Here is a 13,943-nt window from a genome sequence, read left to right on the forward strand (position 1 = left end):
TGAATGGACAAGTGGGCCAGAGTCAGGGTGGGCCTTAGGCCTACAGGGCTGGTGCAGGGAAGTCCAGTTGAGAAAGGCCTGGAAGGCACTGACAGATTATTGGGGACCAGGCTAAGGAGGAGGAGGATGACAAGCATTGTGTGAGACCTTGGGCTCAATGGGGACAACCTGAGCTGGAGGACAGGGCTGGCCAAGGCTGCTGTCAGATGCTGACCTCGTTTGCTGTCAGCAGCCACAATGGGGTCTGTGCCATTGAGCCGAATGCTGCCGATGATAGAGAGCTTGGCATCCGCCCAGTATAGCCGTTCATTGTGATAATCCACAGCCAGGCCTGGGGAGGCAGAGAGCACAGTGAGGGCCCAGCGTCTCCCACCCCAGGCTGGGGAAGAAAGCAGAACTCTCTCTGTGTTTGGCATATCTCCACCTTGTTCTCACGATCTCTTCTGGGAGAAGCCTCCCACCCCTCACCTGATCCCAGTCTAAGCGCCCACATCTCCCTGGTTTTTGTGAGACCTCAGGCTCAGCGGGTCTGCCCCTCCCACAGCCACTGCCCAGACGCCACAGACCTGTGGGCCACTGGATGTTGTCCTGTACTAGTGTCTCTCGAAGGGTCCCATCCATTGCTGCTGTTTCAATCTTGGGGTGGTTCCCCCAGTCTGACCAGTACATGGTGCTGAGGAGGGAGAAGGTGTGAATGTGGGTAGGACCTGGCTGCATAGGAAGCTGAGCAACATGGGCCACCAGGTTCCTGGCCCAGGCACGTGGGCTGCTGGGTATTGGAGGATGGTGCTCTGTCACCTCCTCCAGAAACAGCCAGGGGCAGTCAACTTCCCAACTAGGTTAAGGATCTTTTACTCTAAAACTACACTGTGCTGGTCCTGAGTCATCTAAATGGATAGAGCTGCCCCCTGGAGCAGAGAAGCTCCCAACTTGGCTGGCTAGAGCAGGGGCAGCCAGAAGACAGGGGCCTGGGGATGACTCTGACCTCAGGCTGGTCTGGGAGAGGAAGGACACATGTGGGGATGTTGGGTGCCCACCCCATCCCAGGGGCTTCCTAGCACCAGCCCAGGGCCTCCACCAAGACCCCTGGCCCACCCCCTCAGTGGGTCCACCACAATGGCGTGGGGCTCGTCAATCATGCCGGAGATGAGAGTCTTGCGGTTCTCGCCCTTCATCTGTGCCACCTCAATCACATCTCGGCCCGAATCAGTCCAGTACACGTTCCCGGCCACCCAGTCAATGGCAATGCCCCTTGGCATCTTGAGCCCTGAAATCTGAATGGGGGTATTCACAGTTTCAGGGGCTACCACCTTTGTCTTCTTGCTAGTGTGTCCCTGCTAAAATGTCATTCAGAGCCTGTCCCCTGGCTTTGAAGAGATTCAACTGACACTTATCTCATGGGCCATACTTAAGAGCATTCATGTGTTTTGCTGGATTAGGTATTATTACCTGCTTTGCTGAGGAACAAAGTGAGGCCTGAAGATGTTAAACAGGTTGGCCCTGACTGACACAGTGGGCGGCAGTGACAATCAGGGATCGAATGTGGCTCTGATGCTGAAGGCTAGTGTGCACACTGCGCCCTCTGCCTTAGGCTGCAGCATGTCAGGGCCAGCTTTGGATAATTCTTCCTGCTCTGTCTCCCTGTCGTCCATGCCTCACAACGCAATCCTGACTGCCCTCGCTCTCCAGCCTCACCCTTTGCTTCCTTCCACTGTCGTTTTCAAACTCGGCTCTGAACCGTCTGCTCCTTGGAGTCTTCCCACCCCATCCATGGAGACCCCACCCCAGGCTGAGTGCTCACGTTGAGGTGGGTGACACCACGGTCAATCTGTCGCCGGTGGCGATTGGATGTGGTGGGAGGAGCAGCAGGCGGCAGACTATGGTAGGAGATGGTGCCTGTGTGCCAGTTGGTCCAATAGACACGGCCGGCCTTGACATGGACATCCATGGCATCGATGCGGACACTCTCGTCACCCTGGAAGGCCTGCTCGTAAGCTGAGTGGGGGTGACTAGGGAACAGGCTGCGGATCTCATTGTCGTCAGCAATGTACAGGACCTGATACTCAGAGCCTGGAGGGCAAGAGGCCAGATGTCAGGTGGGAGGAGAGGCTAGGCAGGAGGCTGGGGCTGGGGGCTGTCCAGCCTGTGCTGGGAGAGGCACACCTGAGATATGTTCCTTCCCTGAGCCCCGCTCCTTTCACACCAGTAATATCTTCTCTCCTAAGCAAATCACCTGCTCCCCCCAAGAAGCCTCTGCTCATTCTGTCACCAGGAGGGTCTTGAGGTGTAGCCTTCCTCCTCTCCTCCCCTGAGCTGATCTGGTGTGAACTGCTGCTCCGGAAAGCTGTCCCTGCCCCTCCAGCCCCAGAGACTCCTGTCTTTCCGGCTCTGGCTGGCCTCACCACACTCTCTGCTATGTATTGTTGGGTACATGCTCGAAGGCGCACAGGCAAGTGGGGAGTAGGTATGCATGGGCGTGTGAGTGCACTGAGTGTGTATGTGAGCATGGGAGTGTGTGGGTGCTTGTAACATAGGCACAAGGAAGGTGCAGGTGTACGTCAAAGCGTAAGTGGAATAGAATTCATATGTTCTCACCAAAAAAAAAGGTAGAACATGTGAGGTGGGATGTCTTAACTCCATGGGGACCCTTTCACAAGGTGTGCCTATATTAAATCACCACCTGCACACGTTAAACGTCTGAAAAATTTGTCAATTTGTACCTCAATAAAGCTGACCAGGAGCACATAATGGGAATATGCAGGTGGGTGCAGTGACTGTAAGTGTGGCCATGCGTGCTCTCCTGGTGGTGGGTGAGGAGGCATGCATGGGAGGCGTGTGTACTGCCCCTTCCTCAGATGTGCCAGTCCCCAGGCCCATGCCTCCCTGTGTACCAGCACTGTGTGCAGGTAACTGCATCTGTGGGCCTGGGGTTCCATGTTGGGCGTGGGTGTGTTGAGGAAAACGTCCCATTCCAGGTCACCCTGCTTTACATCGTGGCGTCGGCTAACCCCACCCTCTTTCTGTCCCCTCTGGCTCCCATACCTTCAGCCTTGCAGGTGTTGTGCGTCTTCATGAAGTTTCGAGCGCAGCTGCACAGGTGGCCGCCCTTCGTGTTGTTGCAGAGTTGCGAGCAGGTGCCGAAGCGCAGGCACTCGTTGATGTCTGGGGGTTACCCGGCAGGGTCAAGGGCAGGCTTGCGGCTGGGGGCTCTGCCTGCACCCCTCCCTTCGGCCCCGCCTCCCTACCCTGGCATCCGGGCTGGCCAGGCACAGTGTGGAAGCCTGGGCGGCAGGCACAGTAGGCGGCCATCTCAGTGCGCATGCAGCGAGCCTCGTCACCGCAGATGCTGGCGTTGGTGGCACAGCTGGTCAGCTTGGGGTCTGTGTGGGAGAGCGGGTCCTTCCCCTGAGCCGCGCTAGGCCTGGGCTCCGGGGCGCGGCCACCCCCAGGGCCCCCACTGCCCACGTCTTACCGATGCTGCAGTCCTCCTCGTCAGAGCCGTCCCCGCAGTCATCAAACATGTTGCAGCGCAGCGACGAGGAGAGGCAGCGCTGGTTCCGGCACAGGAACGCCTTCTTATCTTTGCAGTGGGAGATCTGGGCCGTGGGGGACTCTAGGGAGCGCAGGGGCTTCAGGTTGGGTACTCACCACCCTGCGCCTCCTCCCACTGTCAGTCACAGATACCATGGGCCCCAAGCTGGGCTGTCTGTCAGCCCCAGGGAAGCTGGTTGACATTCCGAGCGGCCTCCAGCAGGAAGCTCCACGCGTCCCGGGGGCTTCTCTCTCCCGTGGAAGGGCCTTCGGGCTTCCAGCAACGAGTCCCCTCTCCCAGACACAGCGCCCAGCGTCCTACCCCCACTCCGGGCCCCCTGCTTACCACAGTCCTCCTCATCAGTCCCATCCCCGCAGTTGTTGGTGCCGTCGCACTGGCGCCCAATCCACAGGCAGACTCGGTCATTCTTGCAACGGAAGGGCCGGTTTGGAGGGCACACAAACCGGGCTGCGCCAAAGAGCCCGAATCAGCCTTGGGCGGTGGCCTAAGCTGCAGCACCTCCGGGAGCAGAGAAGCCCCGCCCCTCCCCCTCCTGGAGCCCCACCTGCCAGGGCCCGCCACGCCCCTTCCCGGAGCCCCTTCCCGGAGCCCCGCCCTGGCCCCACTCCGGCCTCACCGCACTCCTCAGGGTTCTCGTCAGAGTTGTCACCGCAGTCGTCCTCGCCGTCGCACTTCCACGCCAGGGGCTTGCACAGGGTGTTGTTACACTGGAACTCGTCCAGGGGGCAGGTCCGCACTGGGCGCCAGGTGGGGGTTAAAGAGGAGAGTGAGGCCTGGGCCCCTGGCTGCTGGGGGCAGCATCTTGCCTAGACCCGTCCCTGGAGAGGTGGAGGCCCAGAGGGGTCACCAGGCAAGCAGTGGTACCGCCAGTCTTGAACCCAGTTGTCCTAATTTTATACCAGCCAGGTAGCCAGGCAGAACTGCCTCCTCTGGTATTTAGGGGAAAAGAGGAGGACTTTTTGAGGGAGCACGTCCACAGAGATCCTGAGGGCCCTCTTTCTCTGGTGGTTGTGGGGCACTGGGGCCTCCCGTAGTTCAGTGGCAGGTACAGAAGAGGAGCACAAGGCTGGGGGTCAGGGGACCTTGGCTTCAGTACCTCACCTTGGCCTACCAGGACAGAGTCAGCATGTCTGCCCGCGTGGCTGGGGTGTATGCTCCAAGCCCCAGCCTTCTCTGCCCCTGGCTTCACACTGCCCCCTGTGGCTGTTCAGTCCAGGCAGGTTAGCCAGGGGCAGGCACTGCCTCATTGCTCCAGGAAAGGAAATTGAGCAGGGACATTGTTTTGCAGGGTAGCCCACTGCCTCGTTGGAACTTGTGGGGCCGAGCCTGGATGGACACAGCCATAGGTTTTTGCTAGATTTCAGCCCAACTGGCCCCTTGACTTAGTGCCTTTGTGGAAGGCACGACCTGCACAAAATGTCCCCAGTGGGCCCTGTGTCTTGTTCACAGCTGTGTCCCTGATGCCTAGGAGTGCTTGGGACATGGTTGGCGTTCAGGAAATATCCGTTGCATGAACATTGAATATGGGAAAGAATAAGTGAAAGACTGGGCTATGTGATGGGGTGGAGGGATGGTGGGAGGGCCGAGGAGCCAAGTAGGAGGGGCTCACCACCAGTGCCACAGGCTTCCTCATCACTGCCATCCATGCAGTCAGCGTCCGCGTCACAGCGCCAGCGCAGGGGGATGCAGTGGCCGCTCTTGCACTGGAACTGGTCCATGTCACAGCGCGGGGTGCAGTCTTTCTGTGGGCACAGGAGCAGGCATCCTGGTCAGTCCTGGGCACCTGTGGCCCTGACCCCACCCCAATGGCCACCTGCCCACCTCATCTGAGCCATCTGCACAGTCATGATCCCCATCGCATTTCCAGCGCCCAGCGATGCAGCGGCCATTGGCGCAGGAGAACTCACTCTCAGAGCAGGGCCGAGGGGCTGGGGGACAACAGGGGAGAGGGACCCCAGGAGGGTGGGCACTCAGCTCCTGGGGCATCTCCAGCCCTTGCAGAGCAATACTGCCCATCCCCGTGTCCTGAAGGCCATAGCTGAATGGCGAAATGACTAAGATGCTCCACCAACCCTGGGCAAGACAACTGGTGGCCCTCCTGGGACCAGTCAGGCAGAGAGGACCCTCACACTTACCCTTGTGGGGTAGACAGAGGAGAGAGGGCACAGGTCCTTGGCCCTGCCCTCGGGACAGACTGTGTATGGGAAGGGCAGGTGGGGGACCAGACCATTAAGACAAGCACCAGGGTTTAGGGAGAGGCCAGTAAAGGACAATGGGCTGAGGCACAGCACAGGGACAGGGGGCTCTGGGGAAGTGTCAAGGGATGTGGTGGGAGCATGGGGCACATCAGAGACACCTACCTCTGCAACCCCGAGAGGACAGTGTGAAAATGGAGAGAAACATGAGATGAGGTGAAATGGCACAAACTCAAGTACACAACATGGAGTGGGGGGGTGGGGAGGGGGCTCCTGCCCCCCGCCCTGGGAGGGGGCCACCTGCCCTAGTGCAGCCTGGTGGCAGTAGAGGTGGGGGAGCTGAGAAGGGAGGCACCCGAGGGCTGCTCGGGAGGGCTCCTGCTGGGCTGGGGGACATACTGCAGCTCTCCTCGTCAGAGTTGTCCCCACAGTCGTTGTCATAGTCGCACTGCCAGCGGCCAGGCACACACCGGTTGTTCTTGCAGCGGAACTGGTAGGGCTCACAGGTGCGCTCGTCTGAGGGAGGCCAGATCAGGGCACAGACATGGGGGCAGTCAGGGACAGAGAGGGGACAGATGACAGCATTCAGGCAGGTGTGATCAGGATGGCCAGGAGTGGGAGAGTGGTGCAAGAGGCTTTGCCACGGGGGAGCCCAGGCAGGGTTCTAAGACACGGGGTTTACAAGAGGGTTATGGGGCAGGAGGGACACAAGTGCTGGGAACTGTTCTGGGGAGAGCATTAACAGATCCCAGAGCAGGGCAGGGAAGGCTCTGCCCAGGTACATAGGGCTGAGGTGCCGGTGTGGGGGCAGAGTTAGGAGGTGGTGGGTGTAGGATGCCTGCACCAGCCCCACCCCACCCTCCCCAGCTGGACGCCTTCCCCTGGGAGTGGGGGCTGGGACACTCACCACACTCCTCCTTGGGCTCATCGGAGCCGTCCCCGCAGTCGTCCTCCCCATCACACTTCCAGCGCGCAGGGATACAGCGGCCCGAGTCCTTGCAGCGGAACTCATCCACCCCGCAGGTCATCTGGGCTGCAGGGGGGCCAGGTGGTGAGGGGCGCTCCCTCAGGAATGGGTTGGAGGGCTGCAGAGGGGCTGCATGTGGGGGTGGTGGAGCAGTGGACACTGGGGGGAAGGCGACTTCCAGGGCCGCCAGGCAACTCACTGCAATTGGCAGGCTCATCACTGCCGTCCACACAGTCGTTGTCCCGGTCACAGACCCAGACTCGGGGGATGCAGCGCTTGGTGATGGAGCACTGGAACTGGTTGGGCGCACAGGTCACCTCGGCTGCAGGTGGGGGAGACAGTGAGGACCTGCCCACTCCATGTGTACCACAAATCAGGATCACCACCTTCTTCCTCTTTGAAGCCCTGGTCTTAGTCCTGCCAGCAATTTCTTAGGAGAAGGGACAGTTTATCTCCAGTTTGGGTGCTTTTTTTTCTGCATCTGCACACCTCTGTACCAGGTGTGATGATTTTATGAGCAAATCAAGTTACACCCAACAGATGTGTTGCCCACCCACTAACATGACTTGAGGACAGCAGGGTCCCTGGACGAAGCACGGCAGATGTTAGTGTGTTTCCCCCAACTCCTGCCACAGCCCTGGGCACTCACGACAGTCCCTTTCGTCCTCCCCATCTCCGCAGTTGTCCTGCCCATTGCAGCGGAAGATGCCAGGGATGCAGCGGTTGGTGTTGGCGCACTTGAACTGACTGGGCAGGCAGACGTGGATGTCTGTGGGGGCGGGGAGGAGGGGACGGTAACTACCATGGGTGAAGGACTCAGGACCAGGGAAGGGCACCCAGTCCCTTAGTGAGAGAGTGCAGGTCATGGGCCTGGAGCGGCAGGGGTCCAGCCTGGAGAAGAGGGGGCTGTGGCCTGAGCCTCCTTGCCCTTGAAGCATAGCATGAAACCCCCAAGCCCCTGGGAGGGACCCTGGGGGGTGGGGGAGAGGAAGGCAGCCCTTTACCGCAGTTGGCCTCGTCACTGTTGTCCTGGCAGTCATTGTCCCCATCACAGATGAAGGCAGGGTTCGTGCAGATGCCTGTTGAGCACTGGAACTGTCCTGGGCGGCACTTGAACTCAGCTGCCGAGAGGGAAGGAGGCTCAGTGTCACAAGGGCTGGGGGTGGGCATGGCCACTCATAGCCTTGGCAGTGCAGCGCCCAGCTCACGACTCTCCTGCCGCCCCTGACTTGGCACTCACGGCAGTCTGGGGGCTCGTCAGAGTGGTCCCCACAGTCATCCTCTGTGTCACACTTCCACCAGAAGGGGATGCACTTGTCGTTCCTGCACACAAACTGGAGGGCAGGTGGGAGCAAGAAGAGTTGGTGGAGGCCTGGGGACTCAGGGGATTTTCTTCTGAAGGGCTGGCATGTTTTAAAGAAGCAGTAGGGTTGAGGCATTTTGGGGGAAGGCTGAGCTGGCTGGAAGGTTGGGATACAAGAGCAGGAAGGCCAGGTCAGGGGGAATTTGGGGAGGCCAAGGCTGAGGGTATTGGTGTGGGAGGGAGAGCATCATAGTGTGGAGGCATTTGTGTGAGGAGATGGGTGTAAAAGTATTGCTGGGGGGAGACAAGAGGTAAGCAAGAACTATAGGGGTATTAGCATGGGAAAACCAGATGCATGATGACATTGGAGCAGGTGTTGGGGTCCAAGGAGGGGTGGGGGTACTGGTGTGGGGGCTGAGGGTGGGGAATTGGTGAATGGGAGTCAAGGGTTAGAGCCTCACCTGACTTGCAGTGCAGTTGGACACACAGGTGCGTCCATCGCCACCCAGGTAGAAGTTGGTAGGACAGGCACATTTTTGGCCACCCCCAGGGGACAGCAGGCATAGGTTGCTGCAGCCGCCATTGTTGACCTTACAGGGGTGACTGGGCACTGCCAGAGAAAATGTGGTTAAAGGGCACCAGCTGGGCCCAGTTTACGGACCACTGTTCCCGGAGCCAGAGGAGGGAGCACTCACTGGTAACATATTTGCTTCTTTCAGAGGCTGCCTAGCCCACTCTCTCCTGGCAGAGGTGGGACAGATACAAATCCTGCTCTTTCAGGAGGGAGTTGAAGCCAGAGAGAGAGGGGAGGACTCTCTCGAGGTCCCAGGATAAGGCTAGACCTGAAGCCCGCATACTGCCTTACTTGTACCCTTCCTCAGCTACAGCCTGCTTGCCTGGTGGCCTGTGCCCTGACCCCCACCCTGCTTGACTGCTTCAGAGCCTTGCTCCTATGACTCCAGGGCTGGACCCAGGCTGCGCTGCAGCTCCTGAGACCACAGCCTGTTTACGGCCTCCCAAATCTCTCAGTGTCTGGCAAGCACTTCTCAGTTGATGGTCCAGAAGGGGTGGACAGGAATCTCTGCTGAGACTTTGGGGGTCCCGACCCTGGTGGAGCCCCATTCCACTCCAGGGGCCCCTCGTGTCTGGCGGCCTTTGCTTGCTGCCCTCCCCTTGGCTGCTCACCGTCTGGCTGGCGCAGGGCATGGAAGACATGCAGGTCCATGGGCCGGTGCAGGGTGCTGATGAGCAGTGTCTTGTTGGTGCCCGTGGTCTTGTGTGCTCGGTTGATGGACTTCGTCTCCCAGTCTGTCCAGTAGACGTAGTCTTCAAACAGGGTCAGTGCAAAGATGTGTGGGATGTCCTGGCTCAGCACTGCAAGGTGGGGGGACAAGGCCATTTGCTGTCAGCGCCGCCTGCATGCCAGGCAACATCTCTACTGGACCTCCTAAACCCTTAGCCTTGTAGTAAGCTGTGAGGTGGGCGCCAGCCTGGTTTCTGATGGTTGCTTCCCAAGCTGCACGGCTAATAAGTGGCAGAAATGGAACACAGATCCAGTCCTTTCTGAAAGTGGGCTCCCGCCCACCAGAACATTTGGTTCCGTTAGGAAGGGGACAGTGCTACAGGACCCAATGCCAGGCCTTAGCTGGGGAAGGTGGAACTGTGACCTTCCCCAGCTGCCTCCTGCTTGCCTGCTGTAAGAACTGTGCATGGGAAGGGGCCGTTTTCTCCTTCCCAAGGGAGCTGATGGTAGCCTTATACCCCTGGTCCAGGGCTGCATGCTGGGGTGCCCTGGCCCCCCACACCCTTGGTGGGTGGTGTCCTTGGACCATGCTCTTTGGCTTTTAAGCACACTCTTGCCCCAGAGGCTGGAGCCCTTGTAGCCTCAGATCCCTACCCCCTGGGGCAGCCTCCTGGGCACACTGACCCACGTGGCGATTGGAGCCATCCAGGCTGGCAAATTCAATGTAGTCCTCACGGGCGTCAGCCCAGTAGATGCGCTCGGTGACGTAGTCTAGAGTCAGGCCATTGGGCCATGTGATCTTGGTGTCCACAATGACACTGCGGCCAGACCCATCCATGCCAATCCGGCCAATCAGTGAGTGGTCACCCCAGTCTGTCCAGTACAAGTACCTGGCCAGGGGGTGGACAAGGTGAGAGACCCAATGACTGGTTCCACCAGGATCCTGAGGGGAGGCTGTGCCTGGATGCCTGCGTGTACCGCCTGCTTTGAAGGGCTCCCCCAATCCTTCTTGTCCACATACCCATTCTGCACGTCCACCACCAGAGCCCTGGGCTCACGGAGGCCAGAGCTGACCAGCACCGTCCGATAGGCCCCATTGAGCTTGGACACTTCGATGGTGTCCCGGCCTTTGTCGCACCAGTACAGGTTGCCACCCACCCAGTCCACAGCCAGCCCATCAGGGTTGCTGAGGCCTGTCCGGTGCAGCACCTGCCAGTAGGGACAGGGAAAGAAGAGCTCTGGGGGACCAGAGGTAGGACCCTTAGCTTCTCTGGGGCCTAGCTTCCCCCAGGTGTGAAGTGGGGTGGAGGCCCCTCCTCCAGCTTGGTTGGGTGGACAGTGGATGGAACCTGGCACCAGCTAAGCTTCTAGGAAAGGGGCCTTGAGATGAGAGAGACCACACCCCAACCCTCAGAGTCTGGATGCACAGGTTTAAGGGAGGTCAGACACAGTGGAAACTTACTGATAACTAGGGAAAGGACAAGAGGGATCTCTCAGACCTCACTCTCGGGGCTCAGAGAAGGGAGAAACAGGACCGGCACAGTCCTGCTGAGACTCCACAGGGAAGGGGGAGGAGGAAGTAACAGGGGCGGGTGGGGAGAGGGGGAAATGGCTTTCAAATGCAGCCCCACCCCTGTGTGCCAGCTGAGGCAGTGCCCTGTCCTCACCTGCACATTGCTTCCATTGAGGTGCATCCTGCGGATCATGCTGCCCTGGGTTGTCACATCGGTCCAGTAGATCATCTGCTCTCGGTAGTCAAAGTCCAAGGCGACGGCATTGTTCAGGCCCTGCGTTTGGGGGTGGGGATGACGGATGACTGCAGAGTCAAGACATGTATGGCTGGAGGTCAGTGGGGTGGGGACCTGGGCCCCAGTGTGGAGGGCCAGGGGGTTGCTCTCGGTGAGGGTGAGGGAGGCAGCTGTGGGCTCCGGGGACGGGCTGGGGAGGAGGGCCGGGCCTGACACCTGCTTGAGCAGCGTGTAGTTGGAGCCGTCCAGGTTGAGCTTGCGCAGGTAGTACCGGTTGGCGAAGATCAGAAATGGCTCCTCATCTGGAGACAGGATCCTGGCTCAGCTGCTAGCCAGGCACAGCCTCCGCCCTGGAGCACAGCTTGTCCTGGGCTCCACTATCCCAGCCCTCCCACCACAGCCCATCTTACCCATCACGGCTTTGCAGCTGTGGGGGTCACCGCTGCGGGGGGCGTAGCCCTCCACACACAGACACTTGTAGCTGCCATGGGTGTTGATGCAGCGCTGGCTGCAGGGGAAGGTCGTGCCGCACTCATCCACGTCGGCGCAGGTCCGGCCATCGTCCTTTAGACGGAAGCCGGGGCGGCAGCGGCACTGCAGGCACAGGAAGCTTGGTCCAAGCCACGCTGGGGGGCTGGGCCTCCCACTCTACAGGCCCTCTCGGGGCTCCGCGTCCCCTCACCGTGGGGGTGGACAGCACTCACGCAGAGCCGATCCACATGAGCAACCCGACTCTCACTCCCACCCAGACCACTAAGTGAGTCCCAGTGATCACACTGTTTCTAGGCACAGAGGGCAGCGTGCAGGCCCCATCTTCTGTGACCCATGCACCACTGACAGCTGACTGTGCCTCTCCTCCCTCCCCAGCGGCCACCCCTTCTCAGGCTCTTCTCTGCCTTCCCATACCCCCTCTCCACCACCCACCCCCACCTCCATGGGGTTAAGCACAGGCTCTGGCCTTGGGGCTCCCCATCTATACTCACTTCCCCAGAAATCTTGTCCAGACTCATGGATGGAAATGCCACCTCTGGTGACAACTCCGGGATTTTGCTCTCCTATCTGGCCTCTCCCTTGAATTGCAGACCCGTACACCTAGTGCCCACCTGGCACCTGCACACCCTTCCTTCTTTCACAGCCCTCAGCTCTACCTCCCAAAGGGGTGCATAACTCAACCAAGCAGAGGTTGTTTGTTCACTGATGTGGCCCCAGAGCCCAGAGCATGGCCGGGCAGAGCAGGCACTGGTAAGCCCTTGTTGAACAAATTGAGGGAACAGAGTGGAGAAAGGAGCTCCTCCTGTTTGGAGGTGTGGAAGCTCCCACTCGGGGAGGGGCACACCTTGAAGCCAATCTTGAGGTCCTCACAGTCCTGGCTGCAGCCGCTGAGTTTATGGCTGAGACACTCATTGACGTGGCAGCCGCGCTCATCAGAGCCGTCACCGCAGTCATCCTGGCCATTGCAGAGCAGCGCCTCGGCCACACAGCGCCCACTGCTGCACAGGAACTGCGAGGAGGCGTTGCACTTGTGCTCTGGGGGCAGAGCAGCAGGTCAGCAGGATCGCAGGGGCAGGTTGGGGAGGGGATGCATGGGCAGGTGGGGATGCAGGGGTGGGTTGTGGGCAGGTTGGGGGTAGGAATGGGAGCAGGGGTCAGGGGGTCAGGGGGCAGGTCACGGGGGGTTGGTGGCCTAGAGGCTGGGGAGTGGGGGGCACGCCTTGGGCCCACCTGGGCTGGTGCAGTGCGGGTTCCTGGGGGCCTCATCGCTCCGATCGTGGCAGTCATTTTCCCCATCACACTCCCACTGGCGGGAGCTCAGACAGCGCCCATTGGCGCAGCGGAACTCGTCGGGGCCGCAGGTCGGGTACTCTGGGACAGGAGGGCAGCAGGTGAGGCTGGTGGCCCCGCACAGCCCATGTACAGGAGGGCAGCGCCTGCCTCCCCAGAGTCCGGGGCTCACCACACTCGGCAGACTCGTCGGAGCCGTCGGCGCAGTCGCGGTCGTGGTCGCACACGAAGTGCTTGGGGATGCACTGGCGGTTCTGGCACATGAACTCACGGTCGTCGCAGGTGCTGTTGTACACTGGACAGAGGTGAGCACAGCCCCTTAGCCCCACCTGCTGGGGCCTTCCTGTGGTCTGAGTGCTACAGTGTGCAGAGCACTGGACAGCAGTCCAGGCACCCTGGTCGTGGACAGGCCTCTGCCCTCACCTCCCGAGTGACCCTGGCTGAAGCACTTCCACTCCTTGACCTCAGTTTACCCTTCTGCAAGGTCCACTTGCTGCCCGCCCTGCACCTTACGACCCTTGCCACTCACAGCAGCCGGCCGTGACACTCTCATCAGCACCATCAGCACAGTCCTTGTCGCCGTCACAAAGCCAGCGCTCGGGGACGCACACGTGGGTGCCCGGGCAGGAGAAGGACGAGGGGCCGCATGTCTTGCCTTCTGTTGGGGAACGGGACCGCGGAGAGACTCAGGAGCAGGCAGAGCAGGCAGGCCGCCGTGGGGATGTCCCCACAGCTGCGCTGTCCCTCCTGTAGGAGGGCAGGTGTGTGTATGGGTGGATGGGGGGGCCTGCCCCTCCCAGGGGACCCTCCCTGGCCTGATCCCAGCCACCCCTCACCACAGTGAGCTGCCTCATCCGAGCCATCCCCGCAGTCGTCACTGCCATCACATAGCCACTGCTTGGAGATGCAGCGATGGTTCTGACACTCAAACTGAGCCTCTGAGCAGAACTTGTCTGGCAATTGGAAGCCATGGTTAGATGGGGGAAAGGGATGGTGAGTCACTCAGCTGGGCAGGCAGGTGCCACAGGATGGATGGGAGAGATGCCCAAGGCAGCCCTCTGTGCACAGGGCAGAAGGAGCTAGAGAGCTGGTCCTCCTCTCTAAAGATGGCATGGGTAAAGGCCTGGGTGCCCTTCCCCTAGGAGGGCACTG

At 60.2% G+C, this 13,943-nt stretch overlaps 1 protein-coding gene across 5 annotated transcripts in view; it reads right to left on the bottom strand.

Moving 5' to 3' along the window:
* The window catches only part of LRP1 (LDL receptor related protein 1), a 76,431-nt gene that overhangs the window by 3,314 nt on the left and 59,174 nt on the right, over positions 1-13,943 (bottom strand). For 4 of the 5 annotated variants that reach the window (XM_036992504.2, XM_036992503.2, XM_036992502.2 and 1 more), the window contains 29 exons: positions 13,628-13,744; positions 13,321-13,449; positions 12,964-13,086; positions 12,732-12,872; positions 12,346-12,536; positions 11,420-11,603; positions 11,226-11,311; positions 10,929-11,048; positions 10,283-10,470; positions 9,946-10,151; positions 9,204-9,392; positions 8,480-8,628; positions 7,956-8,049; positions 7,720-7,836; positions 7,365-7,484; positions 6,915-7,037; positions 6,656-6,781; positions 6,148-6,264; positions 5,375-5,481; positions 5,163-5,295; positions 4,170-4,289; positions 3,878-4,000; positions 3,473-3,613; positions 3,246-3,380; positions 3,043-3,162; positions 1,802-2,070; positions 1,096-1,274; positions 567-673; positions 215-331 (listed from right to left, as the gene is read on the bottom strand). In XM_036992504.2, the coding sequence (XP_036848399.2) occupies positions 215-331; positions 567-673; positions 1,096-1,274; positions 1,802-2,070; positions 3,043-3,162; positions 3,246-3,380; positions 3,473-3,613; positions 3,878-4,000; positions 4,170-4,289; positions 5,163-5,295; positions 5,375-5,481; positions 6,148-6,264; positions 6,656-6,781; positions 6,915-7,037; positions 7,365-7,484; positions 7,720-7,836; positions 7,956-8,049; positions 8,480-8,628; positions 9,204-9,392; positions 9,946-10,151; positions 10,283-10,470; positions 10,929-11,048; positions 11,226-11,311; positions 11,420-11,603; positions 12,346-12,536; positions 12,732-12,872; positions 12,964-13,086; positions 13,321-13,449; positions 13,628-13,744 (4,071 nt within the window). Of the gene's footprint in view, positions 1-214; positions 332-566; positions 674-1,095; positions 1,275-1,801; positions 2,071-3,042; positions 3,163-3,245; positions 3,406-3,472; positions 3,614-3,877; positions 4,001-4,169; positions 4,290-5,162; positions 5,296-5,374; positions 5,482-6,147; positions 6,265-6,655; positions 6,782-6,914; positions 7,038-7,364; positions 7,485-7,719; positions 7,837-7,955; positions 8,050-8,479; positions 8,629-9,203; positions 9,393-9,945; positions 10,152-10,282; positions 10,471-10,928; positions 11,049-11,225; positions 11,312-11,419; positions 11,604-12,345; positions 12,537-12,731; positions 12,873-12,963; positions 13,087-13,320; positions 13,450-13,627; positions 13,745-13,943 lie in introns of those variants that run through there. The other variant, XR_005054220.2, reaches the window with a different exon arrangement.

The sequence above is a fragment of the Manis javanica genome, chromosome 10 (genome assembly GCF_040802235.1).
Source record: "Manis javanica isolate MJ-LG chromosome 10, MJ_LKY, whole genome shotgun sequence".
In the NCBI taxonomy this organism is placed as follows: Eukaryota; Metazoa; Chordata; class Mammalia; order Pholidota; family Manidae; genus Manis; species Manis javanica.